General features: G+C 39.9%; 1 protein-coding gene across 4 annotated transcripts in view; it reads right to left on the reverse strand.

Moving 5' to 3' along the window:
* Positions 1-12,414: 12,414 nt before the first annotated feature.
* Positions 12,415-18,486, reverse strand: part of SLC25A21 (solute carrier family 25 member 21) — a 365,160-nt gene continuing 359,088 nt past the window's right edge. For all 4 annotated transcript variants that reach the window (XM_077323153.1, XM_077323150.1, XM_077323151.1 and 1 more), the window contains 3 exons: positions 16,607-16,788; positions 14,520-14,572; positions 12,415-13,153 (listed from right to left, as the gene is read on the reverse strand). In XM_077323153.1, coding sequence (XP_077179268.1) covers positions 13,092-13,153; positions 14,520-14,572; positions 16,607-16,788 — 297 coding nt within the window. In that variant the 3' untranslated portion in view covers positions 12,415-13,091. The remainder of the gene's footprint in view (positions 13,154-14,519; positions 14,573-16,606; positions 16,789-18,486) is intronic.

The following is an 18,486-nucleotide window of genomic DNA, read 5'->3' on the forward strand; positions in this document are numbered from 1 at the left end:
CATACTGCTGCTGGAACAGCAAGATAAGATCCTGTCTCTTTTATGGGAATTTCATGCTTGTATTTTAAAATGCCAACAAATGTAGCTCTCCAAGGCAGTGCAATGAAAATAACCTGTGATGTCATGCTGATACTTCCTGGGAAATTTTCCAAAACATTTTTTCTATAGCAATCATTTAGTCATGACATATGTTAAACTGAGAATATTCGTGAGATGTAATCAGTATGATCAAAGTCTCTGAGTTACATTTTGCTTTGGGCACGAAGTGCTGATAGAAGTCAACCAACTAAGCAAGAACTAATGAAAGCATACTTGAAAAGAATGGAAGGTGTGCAGTGGTAGATCTTGATGAGCCGATAAATTAATTGGTGTGTGATCCTGCAGTATTTGGTGGCACAAAAATGTTACTGACCTAGGATTATGATTGTTGTTCACAGTGTCTACAACCTTATTGCTCTATTGTGTTGTTGGAAGGAACAAGTAGTTTACAAAATGAACATTTTCTAGCTCAATGAAGGTTGTTAACCAACAGAAGACCCATTCTAATACTGGCTTAATTAACTTTTCCAAGCAGCAAAGATAATGTCAGAAGCCTTGTGTCCTCTGACAGGAGTTCACAACATATTATCAGCATTTGAAGAGGGGACAATTGAGCAAAACTGGTGTTTCTCCCATATAATATCTTTAGATTCTGGTATAACATCCTCAGGAAGAAGCCTAGCTCCAAGAACTCCCATGTTGTGAACATTCAGCAACAACACATTATGTTCATCTCAACAAAATTAGGCATGCATTAATTACCAGGCTAAATTAAGAGGGCCCTTTTAGCATCCTACACTTAGGTTTAAATCATACCAGTTGAACACAATGAAAGGTTGAATATGATACACAGGCACAGTTATGAAATTTCAGTTTTCAGATATGCCAGTGAACTGATAGAGACTGAGTACTACGCAGATTACTTGATGGAATCGAGGAGATGAGAGGCCCTCACAACATTGCAGAAATCTCTTGATCTCAGTGGGTTGGTTCTGATGTAATGCCAAACCCTGTTTGAACATGACTTGTGCACTCTCTCATCTCCTTATCCCTTCTTCTTTCCACTGTATTCTCTGAGACAATTAGAGTCTTCTGCTTTAGCACTGACCATTGATTTTGTGCAAACTATTGCACATATGGCCTGGTAAAACTTTTCCAAACCATCATGGATTGGTCGGGAATCAGAAAACATAGTTTGCTCATACAGATGTCACTGATTGACTCCGGACATACAAAGAGAAGCATGAGGGGGACATGGGAATATCTGAGCACTTGGCTCCTTCACATAGTGCCAAACGATGATTTGGTGTTATATCAAAACCAACAGAGTAGAATTCTTTTTATTCCCATCATCCTAACTGAGGACAACAGCAAGGGCTAACATGTGTGGTATAAATGTGGATATGTGCAGATGACATGATACATGTACTATATACTTCTAATTGGCGCAATCTTTCTTATTAAAAAAGGGAAGATAACACAAAGCCTAATTGTATCCATCTTCCACCACACATATTAGATCTTTTACTAAAGAATTATTGGATCAGTTTTGAATTCTTCAGTTCTGTGCCATAAAAGTAACTTATCAACACCATTTATAACTCAAAGGAGAGGGGTAAAACTATCATATTGAATACAAATTTTAAGTACAGGTAATGGCTATAAACTGGTCTGAGCTTTTTAATTTTTATATAATTTTTTTAAAATACAAAAATGTATTCAAATATTTGGCTTATGTAATATGTAACATTAAATTAATTAAAACACATGGATAAGTAATGGGCATTTTCTTTTTTAGTTATTAGGGTAGGAGCTCAGGAGATTTACAAGATAAAAGCTAATTTGTTCCAGGCCTTTTTTTTAGCAGTAGAGACAGACATGAAAAACAGCACTTTCTTTTGTATTTTTGTGTGGGCCTACAAACACAAGGAATAGACCTGAAGACAAATAGACCTGAATAGACCTGAAGACAAATAATTTGTTTACACCTCTGTATTATCAATCTTTACATATTTGCAACGAAAGTTCATTTTCAGAGGCAAAATATTTTCCTGTTCTGATAAAGTCGAACTGTTTTCATACTTGGAATAAATATCTTTTCTCTGACTCCGATGAGGATCAGAATCAACAAATGATATTTATACCCATTGTGGCCTTTTCAGAAATATAAACAAATGACAGATTGTTTGCATTTATTTTCCTTCTTTTAGCAAAGGTCAGAGTCTAGTAACTTTACACAGATTGGTGTATAGGTGAAATTAATGGGGCAATTCAAGGCAAGAGCTTCAGTGAATGAACATCACTGGGCTACATTTAATGAGGTTCTTCTTGTTTTTTTAAACTGCTTTTTAAGAAGAAGTATCTTTTGCCTGAGAGCATTCTGTATAGGAAGTGCCTAAAGCACAAGTCGCAATCATGGTAACTCAACCATAGCATTACCAAACAAGTGAATAGCTAGTAAGCTAGAGCATTTGGGCCTCAGCACAGCTTATTTCATTGACTTTATTTCAAAAGTTTTCATGTTGATAATTTTAAAATAGGAAAGGAAAAAGTGATTTCATTTCACAGGGCCAGTGTCACTTTTGATTTTATATGCATAACTCTTGTCTCTAGAAATAAGATCCCATCTTATGTTCTTAGTATTTATTTCTCATTGTTGTATAAACAATAGCTATAATCAGTATTTAATCAAATCCTTTACTAAGATTGGTCAATTGGGCATGTTATTTGTAAAAATTTCACCTGGAACCTCAACACATTCGCTGGAATCAAATCCCTTCAATTTCAATGAAATGCTTCCAAAGGAATGTCTTGGTCTCACCGTAACACATTTACTTTAGTATAAGGAAATGCTGAGTATCACAGGAGATTGTGTGCATAGTTTGGAGACAAACAGTAGTTTTTAAGAGACTTGAAGGTGTTATGATAAGGGATATTGTTTCTTGTGGTGTGCATACTCCTTTATTTCATCCTACTGTCATATCTGGTCGAACAGGTTTTGCAGAAAGAGAAATCTACACTTATTGACATTATGGATATATTTATAGCTGTACATCACCATTGTGACACTCATTTGAACCTTGTGGAACGGGTTGGCTACATCTTTTCCCACACATGGACATGTGACTCTGTATCCAGGGACCACTAGTTGGTGCATATTTTTATGTTACCACTGTCTGTACCTAAAACCAGAAATGAATGGAGGATAAATGTGTACACCACATGCAAGGACACCTCACCCATACCACCTGCTGCTAAGAAAATATACACCCTTCTTCCATTCATGGAGCTTCACAGGTGACTACTCTCATAGGATCAGCCAAGTCAGGAATGAGAGGAAAGATGACCCTGTTGAGTTCTAATGAGCCTCTTGGTGTAGAGAGAGGCAGTATGGTGTAGTGGTTAAGAGTGGCAACCTCTGATCTGTAGAACCAGGTTTGATTCCCCACTCCTCCATATGCAGCCAGCTGGGTTACCTTGGCCAGTCACAGTTCTCTCAGAGTTCTCTAAGCCTTATGTACTGTACAATGTTTTGGTTGTAGGGAAAGGAGGGTAGGCGATTGTAAGTTGCTTTGAGATACCTTCAGATAGTAAAAGCAGGATACAAAACCCTCAGCACTTCTTCTTGTAGCACAAATCTGGAAGATCAGAAATTATCAGCATGGGAGCTCCTTCCTCTCACCTGCTGAATCTGTGAGATATTTTGACACTGAGGCCTCTTACATCTCAGTCTGCTTTTGGGGTTAAGGCAATGAACCATTAGGCAGCTCTCCCTAATCACTCAATATGGGTTCCTCTTGCCACCAATTGGCTTTTGAATGGCTGTCTCCAGACACAAAATTCATTGTCTGGATTACAAAGATTATTTAGAAATCCCATTGAAATCAGCAGGACTTATTTCTAAAGGAATGCATTTAAGATCAAAGAGCACACAGTTTTTATAGGTTGATGAAAGTAAGTTCAATATAAATGAAAATTGGAGACCATATCCAAGAAAGATTTTGAGTTCAGCAAGAAAACCAGAAATTCATATACATACATTAAAAACATACTTTGGGGTGGAATTTTTGTTTATTTTGCTTTCACTTGGTCCTATTTTATTGAAATATGAGGCTGAAAGTATAATTATGTTGGAAACAATGTATGTCAGAAGACTATGTTTGTATATACAGTATGTAAAAAGCCATTTTATTTTTATATTTTTAATGCTTTAAATTAATAAAGAAAATAATAACTGACTTGAATCTTTTTCCCTTTTAAAACTGTTCCATTCCTGTATTGGAGAAGCATTTAAGTATGACAAAATTACCAGGTTAAAATCCTTGTTTTTGGTATGAAACAAAGTCAACCAATTGCTCTTTGTTGAAAATAGCTACTGAAACCCATCTGGAAGATGCTGGTGTGGTCAAGTCTAGGTAAAAGACATATTTATGTCTTCATGTCTGCACATGTATCTTTAAAAAAAAATGCTGAGAAAGCCCTTCTGTTTTTATTGTGCATGCCACTATAATTCATTTTTTTGAAACAGCACAATTCATTCCAGAGATTTTGCTTTGTAGGATAGTCATTTTGCCAAACTTTCTCAGAAATAATAAGCACCCATATGCTGGAGGAACTTGGAATTCTGCAGTAGTTAGGACACAATTAATACCAATATGTTAGTGCCTGAGAGCCTAGCTAGGTGTTAGAAACTGGAAGAGGGACCTGAAGCAACTCTGTAGCTGTTTGTTCCAGTGGCTGCTTATAAGTAAATCAGAGGTAGGAGATAATTCAGACCAGGGACTGCTGCATGGGAGGAGGCATTCCTGACTTCTCACCTGTGCTGCCAGGGGCTGTATTATTTGCTCTGTTGGGTGCCTGCATGTGCACTGAATGTTTACACATGCTGACTCTTCACTGAGAAAATAAAACTTCCCAAAGACCCTTGGGCTGTTTCAGTGGCCAATAACAGCACAAGGGAGGAGGCAGGAATTTCCCCTTTTCCCATGCAGCAGTCCCAATACAAATATGGCCTTGCTGCATGTTCACTCATGTGTTGCCAGAGAGAGCTAGCAGTTGCAGTATAGCTGCAAGTCCCTGTGGAGGATGCATGCAGATTGTAACATTTAGCTAGACTCTGAGAGCAGAGCAAGAAGTAATGGCCAGCAATTCCATGAACTAGCCCTAGAGTGGTGGATTTGGTGGTGGGCAATTCATGCCAGGGTATATCTTAAAAAAAAATGGGGACGGTAATCAAATGTCACATGTGACAGCAGAGACTTTTGGAACCTATTGTTAGATAGCCTCTTCTCCGCTGCTTCCTCAGTATGTGGCCGGTTATTCCTTCTGAAGAAAATTACTCCTAATGCAAAATTGTTCAGGCTGTGTTATATGTCTTTGCGTGTAACGTTACATCTATTTGTTCTTCTTTCACCCAATAAGAAAAACATATTCATCCTATTTCTTAGGAGCTGCACCCAAAAATTCCAACTGATCCTATATAAGGCATAAAGCATTATTTGACCATCCTTGAAACACAGCAGACAGGTTGCCACTAATTTTTCCTTCAGAATGTTTCACTAGGTTACAAACCCATATAAACCCACACAAACAAAATGGGGTAAAATATACAAGTGTGTAGGGAATAAAACAGGTGCGCTATCAAAAATACAAATTAGCAGTACAACCATAAAAAATCAGCTGGTGTCCCAATGGTAGACTCTCCATCTGCAATGGAAACTGAAAAACAAGACATAAAACTAACAGGAAAATTATGAAAGCACCATGGTGACATGTTAATAGATTGTGACAGCAATTGGGATTTATGAGATCCTGATATGTTAGGGATACTCATGACTGTCCAATTTTCAAGATAGTTGATGCAAGATGTACTACTGTAATTTTTTTCTTAGTTTAAAATACATACTATTTGAGAGGCTAAAGTAGCAATGATCAATAGTGTTACTCGTATGAGTAACAGCCCTTCACTATTAACTAGAGCTCTTTCACTCATCTAACAGTCACCTGGTGCAGCAACAATTTCTTAAGGCCTCGAGGAATAGTTCATGCTCAGCAGACTTGACAACCCCCATCCACTTCCCTCCCTCAGAGGCAAGATTTTCCCTCTGTTTTTCTTTGCCTACTGTGTCTAAGCTGTCCTAGTTATCTGTTTTCTCTTTTCCTGAAGAATTCTGGCTGACCCATCTTGGCTTGACCCAACCTGAGAGAAAGAATGGGAGCCCTCTTTAACTTAAACCACAGAAAATGGCACTCAAGAAGATCTTTATAGTCCAGATTTTATTCAACACAGAGGGGAAAGGTCAGATGAAAGGGGAAAAATTCACAAGGTAACTCAGTATAGATAACTCCGAGGCAAAATCAGTATATACACAGGCTTATATTTCAGGCTAATGAGGATTTCTTAAGTTATTCAGAGTTACTTAAAATCTTTATTTTGAGAGGCTTTTATTTCATTGTTTCCCCTGTCCTCCAACAGCTGCATTGGCTCCCAATAGAGTTCCAGATCAAATTTAAAGTGTTGGTACTGACTGAGACCCATGAAGTCTGGAACCTATGTATCTGCAGGACCGCCTCTCCCAATATGTCCCCCAGAGAGCACTTAGGTCATCTGGTGCAAACCTATTGGTAGTTCTGGCCTCCAAACCATTTGTTTGGCCGAGACCAAAGCCAGGGCCTTTTCAACCCTGGTTCCAACCTGATGGAATGTGCCGCCACCTGAGACTAGGCCCTAGATGGCATTATTATAGTACCTACATCAGCCTTTCTCCACCAGGGATGTGTAAAACCCTGGGGTTTCTTGATGGCCCTGGAAGGGTTCTTCGAATGGGTGGGAGTTAATTGATTTGTTATATATTTTTTAGATTTGTTAAATATTTATGGTCATGTCTACCCCAATCCCCAAATCACCAATGATGGGGCTGGAGGGGGTGGCCCAGGGGGACTGTACACAGCTATGCTTTCCAACCATATTCTGCCTGATCATTTCACTTTTGGGGTTTCTCAATAGTAAAAAAGTTGAGAAAGGCTGACCTACATATTCAACAGGTGGGAAAAGAAAAAAGAAAAAAATGGCAGAAGGAGGTGAGAATAGGTAGTTAGTTAAAATTAGTTGCCAGATCAATAATAAGTGTTTAGGGGTTTAAGTGATTAATTTTTAGAATGCAATTGTTATTAATAAAGTGTGTGTATATGTGTGTGTATAACAACAACAACAACAACAACAATAACAATCTATCTTTATATATATAGTTATATATATAGTTAATATGTTGAAAACCACCTAGAGCCCTATAGGAACGTGGCAGTTTAGAAGTAATAATAATAATAATAATAATAATAATAATAATAATAATAATAATAATAATAATAATAATAATAATAATAATAATAATAATAATAATAATAATAAACATTCGTACATTTTTGAGTAGTCTCTACTTTGGTTTCTAGAAGGTTGGCACACTCTTTCCAGTACCCAAGTCCCTTCTTGTTTTAAGTTTTTAATTGACTCTTAAGTAAGGTGACCAGCATCCTAAAAAGCAGAGACATCACCCTGCCAACAAAAGTGTGTTTAGTCAAGGCTATGGTATTCCCAGTTGCAATGTATGGCTGTGAAAGTTGGACCATAAGGAAGGCCGAGCGTCAAATAATTGAGGCTTTTGAACTCTGGTGCTGGAGAAGATTCTTGCGAGTCCCTTGGACTGCAAGGCGAACAAACCAGTCAGTCCTAGAGGAGATCAACCCTGACTGCTCTTTAGAAGGCCAGATCCTGAAGATGAAACTCAAATACTTTGGCCACCTAATGAGAAGGAAGGACTCCCTGGAGAAGAGCCTAATGCTGGGAGTGATCAAGGGCAAAAGAAGAAGGGGACGACAGAGAATGAGGTGGATGGATGGAGACACTGAAGCAGTAGGTGCAAACTTAAAAGGACTCCAGGGAATGGTAGAGGACAGGAAGGCCTGGGGGATCATTGTCCATGGGGTCGCGATGGGTCGGACATGACTTCGCACATAACAACAACAACAAGGTGACCAGATTTTAACATTGGCAAAGTGGGACACCATTGACCAGGGGGAGGGGGGGGTCTCGATTAAAAAATTGGTCTATATAGAGCAACAAAATTTTTCATAGAACGCATAGAACACAAAAATAGTATTATAATATATATTTTTAAATTTCAACATAAGTCCAATTTGCCAGGTGCACCCAGATGTCCCTCCAAAAGTGGGACAATCTGGTCACCTTCCTCTTAAGATCTCTAAAGGCACTTTCTAACCACATCAGGCCAGGGATCTTGCCACTCTTCAGAGCTAATTCCCTATTTAATATGGGTAGGGAATTTGCTTCTCTCTCTCAAATGTTGATATTCTTTCTCTGGCCCAAATGGGAGTCTCCATCTAATTACCCACTCATCCTTGCCAACTTTCCCCAGTTTAGTCTGTGTTAAACTGCTGCCAGTCAGGGCTGAATTCCAAAACTGGGCTGAAAATGGACTCAATTCAAAAATCTGATGGACTTGCTCCTCAGCATGCAGCTCTTTCAAGATTGTTTTTGCTCAGCTGATGCTATCCAATCAGATTCCTTGGAACAGTCTGTCACTCAAGGCTCTCTGGTTCTGTGAAGAATTAACCTTTCACAATCCTTTTTCTGTTTGTGTAGCACTTCTAAGCTTTTAAACATGCAGTCCATCACCCTAGGTGATACTTCTTTAGGCTGCAAGCAGAAGCAAGCTAAAACTTTGCTCACTAACAGATTTCAAACTTCTCTTGAAAATGCTTGTTTTGTATGTGTATAAAATGTTTTTTTTTTCATGGGGAGACATTTAGCCATGTGCCTGTCCACCTGCAATCCCTAAGTAGACAATCTAGGAAGGGTTTAACCACCTCATCTGCTATTTGTGGGAACTAGTCCTAAGGCAGCTTCATAACTATGTATTCCGAAAACATGCCAAAGTACTACAGCTGCTGCCAGTTGGCATTTTACAGGGTTGCTGAAAGGCAGAGACAGAGAGAGAGAGATAAAGAGAGGCTTTGGGAGGAGAATCCTGCGAGGCACTCTGGTGACTGCCAGTCCAGAATTGAAGCACGGTCTAAGGATAGTCCTGCAGTGGCAGCAATGCAAATAAACAGGTGTTGGAGGGTGGGGTAGGCAGAGCAGGTAAAATTTGCTGTTTGGCTGCTCAGTACTCACCCATAGCCAATTGATATTCGCTTCAGGCGAGTTTTAAATTATAAGGTTCTTTTAGAGAACTTCTTGACAAAATGTTTGGGTTTTTTTGTTTGAATGTCACATGGGTGCTTCGGCTTTATGGGTTTAAAACACAATCCAAGCCATTAACACTTTCCTGATGCAGCCCTCAAAGTCACTTGGCTTCTTTCAGCACTGCTGCCAGAAGTTCAAGATGGACTTCTTCCAACTGGAGCAGAGTTCCCCAACACATACTACCTAGTTCAAAGCCAGATTGGCAGAGATTGCCCTAACCTCACTCAGGTTGTTGCCCAAATCACTCAGGTAGGAAAGGGTAAAGACAAAAGGTACAGTCCGGTTCATGTTTTGAGATGCATTTGCTTATTCTTGCCACAGATAAGTAGTGCTGTGCTACTTCAACCATCATGTGCTGGAGTGGCTTTACACAGAGAACAGAGGACCAACAATGCAAGAATCTGGGTCCAAAAGAAACAGAAGGTACCATCATATTCTTAATTTAAATACATGAACATTCTCCCAAGAGGCCACAGATCCTTTTTTTTCTTTTAAAGAATGCCAATGAGTTCGACTCTTCTTGGCCCAAGTAAAATTGAACATATGATTTTCAAAGGTTTTTTTATGGGTTAGAGTTGCACATGAGAAATCTTCCCAGTTGTGTAACCACATGATGCACCATCAGGGCTGGCTGAATACATGTTGGTGCTTGAGGTAGAAAACCCCAATCACAGCACTCCTTTCACTAACACAGATGGTTATCTACTAGGTCAGGGGTAGGCAACATCCAGCATATGTGCCAAATGGCAGCACTCCAGACCATTGTGCTCAGTGTGGCACTTCTTCTCCCCCCCCCTCCCCGGACAGGAGTGTAGATGAACTGGGATAGGCTCCAGGCAAGGCCGGGAGATGAACGGGCAGTCTGGAAGTCAGCAAGAACCCAAGGAGGGATCTCCTCCTTCTGTAGAGCAGCCATTGTCTAAAATTAGAATTAGAAGTGTGTGCTAGTTGAGACTCATAGATCAAATGTAAACTCTCCCATTGGCAACCTCACGCTCTAGCAGGATTGGTCAGACAGACTCACTTCAGCCCCCAGACATTATGCAGGTGTTATTTTTATCCATCCACCACAATTGCATCCCTAAATATGCGCAAGGAAAGTTCCTGATAGATTGTGCCCCAGAGATCAGATCAGCCAGTCTTCCCTTAAAAGATGCCTCGAGCCTGCCTTCTGAGACAGACAGCTCTTGCCTCAACAAAGCATAGAGATTGGGCCAGGTCATCTGAAAGCAACATTTAAAAGACACTCAGCCAAAACGGTTTTAACTGCTGATTAGTGCTCAGCAACTAAGTATGCCCAAGGTAGGGCAACTTTTTTTCTCTCACGTATATATTCTTCTGTTAAGCACTTGCTGGGTAAGGGAGGGACTGACAGGCGCATTAAGAAAGCATAGAGACCAATTAATTTTTGCAAAAGGCCACAACGTGTATTAAATATACATAATCACATACACATGAGCAAAGGCAACCCCAACACAGGGGGAGGATCCAATGGCCTGCTCCCCTCCCCTCCTATAGCCTGCTGATTGCAACCCCAAGAGAGGGGAAAACCCATCCATCTGGCCTTCCCACAGGGTCTGAATGACACGCCTGTCATGCTCCACCTCTCTATCAGGCCTGCAGGGAAGGTGAAGCTTAAGAGAAGCCCACGGGCGTCTATTCGGGTCCTCACCAGCCACCAGACATGTGCAGCAGCCATCTCTCCATCCTGGAAGATGAGGCTACTCAGTCACATGCACAGCATCATAAGGAGGTTCCTGAGACTAGGCAGAGCCCAGACCACCAGCATAGGCTCAGCTCCCAAAGGATCTGATCCCCAAGTGAAACCACCACTGCTGTGACAAAATTTAAACAACATTGAGTAGAGGGAGGGAGGGTGGGAGGAAATGATCCTGGCAGTGGAAGAGTGAGTGGAGTGAAACAGCATCGTGGGCTCCCTTTAAAAACCCGCCATGCTACATACCCCACCCCCAGAGGCTGAGCCGAGCCACACGCCCGGCAACTGCACTGACTCATACTTCCTGGCCTCAGGGAAGGAATGCCTTGGCCCAGGCCATGAGCCCTGTTCCTTGATTGCCTGGCCCTCGCCTACCTGAGCAATGGCCATCACGCGACCAGGTAGGTGGTGAGGGGGGCGTGCGATTGCACTTATGGAAAACTACAGTCCCAAAGATCACTAGATGATTCTTAAAATCACAGTAAGAATATAGTTTCAGTTCTATGTCAGTTTCTGAAGAGTTTAATCATATATCCCATGGCCCTCCATTTTCAACTGATTTAACTCCCTACATTTAGAAAGGAAGGAGTTATGGCGACTTATTTGTACAGGCAGCAGCTGCAATCCAGAGCAGAATTAAGTGAGCTTAAACTCCACTGATTTAATAGGTCTGAAGTGTGCATAATTGTGCACTGGGCAGATCCTACCTCTGGATTGCAACTTATATTTTATTCATCAAATAACTATATCCTTAAAGAAAGTTTCAATAACTGGGCAGGTCCATGGAATATGGATAAAATCCATTTTTATTCAGGCCTTTAATTACCTTCTTCTCATTCATGCATTTCCCACCTTTTACGATACTGAAAATAATGGGGCCTTCCATTATTTTCTGTGCATCAGCAAGTGTTCTTGATGAGTGCTGGCTGATTTGATTTCCCTGAAGCGTGTGCTTCTATTTACAGAGAACTCAGAATGCAATAAAAAGCACCAGGAAGCTTTGGATAGTCTAGATTACTTGACATAGTCTTTCTTCTTGAAATGTGTTCAGAATGCAGGTAAACATGTACAAGGATAACATTCAGTGCGTTTAACACCTGATAATATGTTTTGTTGAGGAGCATATGATTTACTCTTTTACTGCAAGCGTGAATGTGTCAAATATTTGAAATTTCAAATTGTACATCTAATTTTTCCAAGACTATTTTGGTTCTGATTCACATTACAATAAAACAGATATAATACAAATGCTGAGAGCCCCCACTGGTGTTTCCTGCCAATGCTGCCCTCAGCAATTTTAAGCGAATTCTCTTTCTCAGCCAGGTTTTAGAACATGATTATAGAGATTCTGTCCTTAGGTAAATGGAAATATTAATAATGACTTTTCTTTTAATAATGAGAGGAAACTTTTGTTTATTCAATTGCAAATGATCTTACACATCCTTCAAGATTTCAATATGGAACATAACAAAAGGGTTTGCCCAGAGTAACTAATATTAATTGATCATATTAATATGAATTTATCAATCAGTTAATCAAGCAAAAGACAGATGGTTTGTCATCACTGTTGTTATTAGAAGTACCCATGTAACATCATCAATCTGCACAGTATTTTACAGAATACCAATCAAAAAATTAAGCATTCTTCAATTGGTTGTACTTTTGCTTTTTAAAATTCATTTCCTTTTATTATCTTTGTTCTCCTTTGATGGAATGGCTCATTCTTGGAATAGGACCTTGTGATTCAGTAGCTGGGTGCCACCAACCTTCATTTACTTCCCTGATGATGATGATTAGATTTATTGCCCGCCACTATCAGCAAAGCCGTCTTGCGGCAGGTTACAGTAGTAAAACCCCACATAAAATACATGAAATATCATTAATCCCCCCATTAAAAAAATATCCCGGTGGCAAAAACCTATCCTCCCCCACCCCCAGTTCAGATAGTTGAAAGCACATTGCCAGACTACCTATATGCCTATACTTATATTTGCTTCCCTGTTTATACTTAAACACAGTTTAAAATTATTAATTACGTTAAACAGAATGTTATCTTTGGAAGGACGCATCTGATCACCAGTGTTCTTGAAGCCATTCATAAGTGTACTCATAAACCAGAAGCATCACTGCTCCACCTAGGAAAGAAAACACTATTTTGTGAAATACAACAATTAGCCCCTTTATGAATTTAGTCTGCATACATGGCATTTGACCACAGGAAACTAGAATCTGATGTAAAAATACACAGATATATAAAGCTTCTTTAGATACCTGGTCCATAGATTTCCTGCTTGTCCTAGCATGGGGGTGTGGTGAATGAACCTTCCCTCCACCACTTACAGCTCCATCTGATGCAGGGACACTGCTTGTGTGCATGGGGTCTGATTCATGCAATCTCTTTTCCCTGTTCTTCTAAAATGGGATTCAATACATATAGCGCTACATGCAACACACCATTTAGGGAGGGGCTGCAAACGACATCCTTAATACACAAAGATGATCCACAAGTCAGGTGAGTGTATGAACCAAACATCTCTTTCTGTCTTGCATTTAAATGGGTATGAAGTGACTTGGTTAAAAAAGTTAACATTTTAGATGATGTGACAGTTATCAGTGGTTACTCATTCGCACAGCACGAAGTAATGAAGCACGGATGAAGAGAAAAACATTCAGAGTTAGACAGAGGCTAAATAAGGGGAAAAAATTCAGAGGAAAGATTACCAGTTTGGTAGGCATCAGTTTGCTTAACCAAACCCCAAAAGTCAGTTACCATTTTAGCCCTGTACAGATGGTAAAAGAGTACAGAATGGAACCTGTGGAGAAGGAAAATGGGACTACACCTACCTGCAAACGTTCATGCATTGATTAAAATATATGCTATCTGGATATGTCCCAAATCTATGCAAGCTTTCAACGCATGATTCTGACTATTAGCTTTTGCCAGCCAGAGATCATGCTTTCACAATCTGTGTGCATGCTATGCCAAAGTTTTAGACATAAGTCCAGAAAGGTATCTATTTTAGCCTGTTGCAACTAAAGTAAACAGGAATGAAGTGACACTTAAAAGACTAACAATATCTTATGCCAAGAGATATGTTCATGGTCTCCAGCCCGGTGTATGGAGGTCAGGGGTGGACCAGCAGGCATTATTCCAGTCTACCCCTCCACAAATTTGGACTGTACAGGACTAAAGAGGCATATGTCTGGAGTATAAAATGTAGATGCCATACACAAGACTTGGATTAATGTAAAAAACAACAACAAAATGGCTACTGTGGATGGAAGGAAATCCTGACTGTATTCCTGGCAAAGAAACAGGGCCACCTGACTTCTCCCTGCAGTCGTGTCCTGTTAGGTTTCGGCCTCCACAGCTGAATCCAAGTACTGGCACAGCTTAATTTCTTAGTTCAGTTTGTTGTTGTTGTTGTTGTATATTTGTTTGTTTATTGTGGTTCTTAAAATATGGTAACAGCTATTAAGACAATGATTGAGTAAAATTACCTGGGCCTAGTCTCATAATCTTAGGGACCAGTCCTTTGTACAAAGCGAGGAATCTGTGAGGGGGAAGATGATAAGGAAAATTCTTACTTATTGCTTTATATTGTCATTGGGACAATGCATGAAAAACAGTTATGTGAAGTAATATAGATATATTGGCAATACAAAATATCTTAATTCACTATATGAGGTTGATTAATGTTCAGCTACAATAGCTATGCTGCAATCTCTTCCAGTCAGAGCAGTCTTTTATCAGGGGTAGTCAACCTGTGGTCCTCCAGATGTCCATGGACTACAATTCCCATGAGCCCCTGCCATCTATTTTTAAATAAGCCTGTTGAAAATTCTAGGATGCTGCTTCCATGCTGCTTTCAGTCTGAAAATCTTGTTGGTTTATAAGGTGCGACTGGACTTGAATCTTGCCTTCATACTTGCTATAAATATAAGAAACAGCCTCTTGTAGTTTGGTACCCAAATGACAGTGTAAAATCCTTTGCAGGCTAAGCCCTCAGAAATTCGCAGATGTAGACTGAGACACTGCATATTGATTGGACTATCAAAAATGTTCACATTCTCACCCTTAGCCTATCAAAACACCCAAGAAGCACAGAAAAAGAGACAACCAATCTCACCCAAATCCAATAGCTTTCCATCCTAATACACCTTTTACAAAACAGGCTGGGAATGTGGACAATTAAGAATGTCAGGTGTGGGGGACGGAAGGTGATTGGCTGGCTGCTGGACAGACAGGCAAGTCAGAGGAGGAGGAGGCACTCAGGGTGGGACAGCCACCCTGAGTGGGTGTTAAGCGCTGAGTGGCATTTAAGCCATGAGACCAGCTCCTCCTCCAAGGCCTTACCAGGAATATATGGTGGAAAATATCAGCTTTTGTGACAACAATTCACTTAATCAAATATCTGAGCAAATGTGCTGTGACACATGAAAAGTGAATGCTGGAGGGGAAAGTCTTTAAGGTATTTTATTATACCGGGAAAGTGGCAGGAATATAATGGTCTATACCAGGGGTAGTCAACCTGTGGTCCTCCAGATGTCCATGGACTACAATTCCCAGTGTTGGCAGGGGCTCATGGGAATTGTAGTCCATGAACATCTGGAGGACCACAGGTTGACTACCCCTGGTCTATACCACCAGTTGTGACAACTGGATGATTTATTGATTTAGAAAAACATTATGACATCTCCCCAGGCACTTGCCCAAGACGACTTAGAAAATAATCACAAAACATTAAAAGTTATTAATAAAAACCCAACTCAACATAAAAATGTCAAACATAAAAACAAACCACTGACAGGTTGATTAATCAGTTTCCAGACTAAAATACTATTAAAAGATCAACCCCTTATTTAAAAGACATGGTGAACAGAAACGTTTTGGCCTAGCACCCAAAAAAGAACAATGTATATGCCAGGTAAGCGTCAAAGGGAAAAGCTTTGCATAAGTGAGGTGCCATTCCTGAAAAAGCCCAGTCACTGGTTGCCACCTGTCTCACCTCTGAAGGAGGGGCACAGAGAGTGGGGCTTGTGAGGCAGGTCTTAACTGGTTTGTGGGAGAATAACAATATGGAAAGAAGCTTTTTAAAGGAAGACCTCTTAGTTCCCCAAGTTTATAAGATCTATCTGGAATGATCAACTGCTGTACTTTGGTTTGGCCATAAGTTTCTTCCCAACTCCCCAAAATGAAGCATATTTCTCAGTGAGTTCCTAAGTGCGTTAATTGCAACAGAGCAATTGCATTGTGGATAGCTTGCTTGTAAAATTACTCTATTAAAAATAAGTTTGAAAGAAATCTTCAAGGACCCAATAATGATCTTCTTTGGGTATTGTTTTAGAGCAATGTGAAATTTTGTGGATGAAAATCCAGAAAACTCAAATGATGGAAGACATGTTCTTGTAATTGTTCTATGCACATTTCTGAAATGCAAAACTCCGGAGCATTCCTGATTTGTAAGCACTATGCAGAGTTGTTTTTATGGGCCTCATCAAATCTGAAATATAACAATGCACTTTTATGGACTCCTATGAACAAACCAGAGGCCTGGATATTTATGATTGAAATAAGAATTCTTTACCCTTCTTCTTTAAAGACCATTGCCATAGTTTTAAAACAGGTTCTGTATTTGATCTCTCCGGGAACCGGCTGTGGTCCTTGAATCCTACTTTTGGCCACATCAAACGGGATGTTAATAATTGAAGCTATTGTTCCTGAGACGAGCCCGATACCAAATTTTCTCAGAAACTCCAAGGTTGGATCCTAGAGTAATAAACAAGCAAGACTGAGACTGAAAGAAGAAAAGAAGCAAAAAAGGGAACAGGAGCACCTCAATTGGTTAAAGACTATGAAGTAATATGCATTCAATCAGCAGGCTTGCACGACACGACACACTCCTGTTATTCTAGTGGAACACATTAGGATTTCCTATGCCGGGGCTTGCTTTCCTGACAATCCTATTGGCTATGTTTTTACACATGGTCTAAATTGCTGAAGCACACATTTCCTCACACAGGATTTATAAACACAGTTCATAAAGCAAGGCTGGTACAGGCATATGGGGATGATTTGTATAATTGGGCTTCACAATGTACTTAGTATTACTGTATCAAAACGGGAGAAATCCAAGCACACTATTAGCTAATTGGCCAGAATATTTTACAAATGACAGCAACTTCCACCATGAAGCCTACTAAAATGCTCATTTGTGTGTTGGACCCCCAAATGTTAAATTAAATAAAGACTAATCTCAGCCTGCCGCTTTCGCCTCCAGGTTTTTTACATTTAGTTTCACGTGTCGCTGATGCGCCGGGCTAAGCAGCGCTGGCTTCCTGCTATTAACAATCCAGCAGCGGTGCAACTGCAAAGCAGACTTCTGCGCTCCATGCATTATAAACAGGAGTAACTCACTAAGCTAATTGGCTGAAGAATTTACAGCACATTGTTCCCCAAGCCCACTCTTCGGCCGCAGCTAAAAAGGTAGAGGCTGGTTGTAAAGCCAACCCCGAAACAACGTTTTTCTGTATGAGCTGAGACAATCCAACTGTGTTCATTTTTCCTTAGACGGCCTTCCTACCCAGGTACCCTCCAGCACATCAAAGCACGCAATTAGTTTATTTGGAAGTGAAATTTTCCTTAATAAAGTCTAATCCCATGTGTGCAAATGGGGGAAGTTGCAACGAACCCTGCTGTACCGCATTTCCCAGCTCGCTTAAATGATTTTTGAGATTCTCTTTCTTCAGTTTTTAGTCTTGATATTAATGCTCAGCAGACAAAACTTGGAAAAGGACTCTTTGGCAACAGTAAATCTGTTGTAAAATCCAGATGCAGGTTAAGATTAGAATCAGCATTATCTTTAATGCTGGAAAACTGGACAGCAAGTTAAGTTTTAATTCCTTTATTTACTTACAGTCTACCTTTCTCAGTGAGAGTCAAGGTAGATAACGAAATTAGAAAACAATGCAATAAAAAGCGGAATATCACAAACAATGCAAAAATTCTGACAACCAAAATTAGAAGAGGATGTATTAAAAATGGTAAACAGTGAAATAAAAAGGAATCCTGTTCCTTCTATAAAAGCACCCACCTGAATAACGCTAATTTAATACAACACTTTCCCTTTGGCATAAATGCTGTCATTAAAAACAACTCAGGTCATCAAATATTGCTATATACATCTCTACGTGTAATACAGCATGAATAATTCTCTGCAAATCCATTCAAGGCAACCATTAGGATAAACTTGCGAAGTTTCTGCATCCAGCTCAGGATCCTCTTTTTGCTTCTTGGGGTACGTTGCCTCCTGCTCTCAAAATCCTGAGCAGGTATCCCGTCATCACCCTCAAACTATACCCTTCCGATCTGAGTGTCATTTGCTCTACCAATTGTACAGGAATGTTCTTCCTATAAATTATCTGTTTCTAAGACCTAGTTACAACTGAAGCCCTAAACCAGTGACTG

The sequence above is a fragment of the Paroedura picta genome, chromosome 2 (assembly GCF_049243985.1).
Source record: "Paroedura picta isolate Pp20150507F chromosome 2, Ppicta_v3.0, whole genome shotgun sequence".
NCBI classification, from domain to species: Eukaryota; Metazoa; Chordata; class Lepidosauria; order Squamata; family Gekkonidae; genus Paroedura; species Paroedura picta.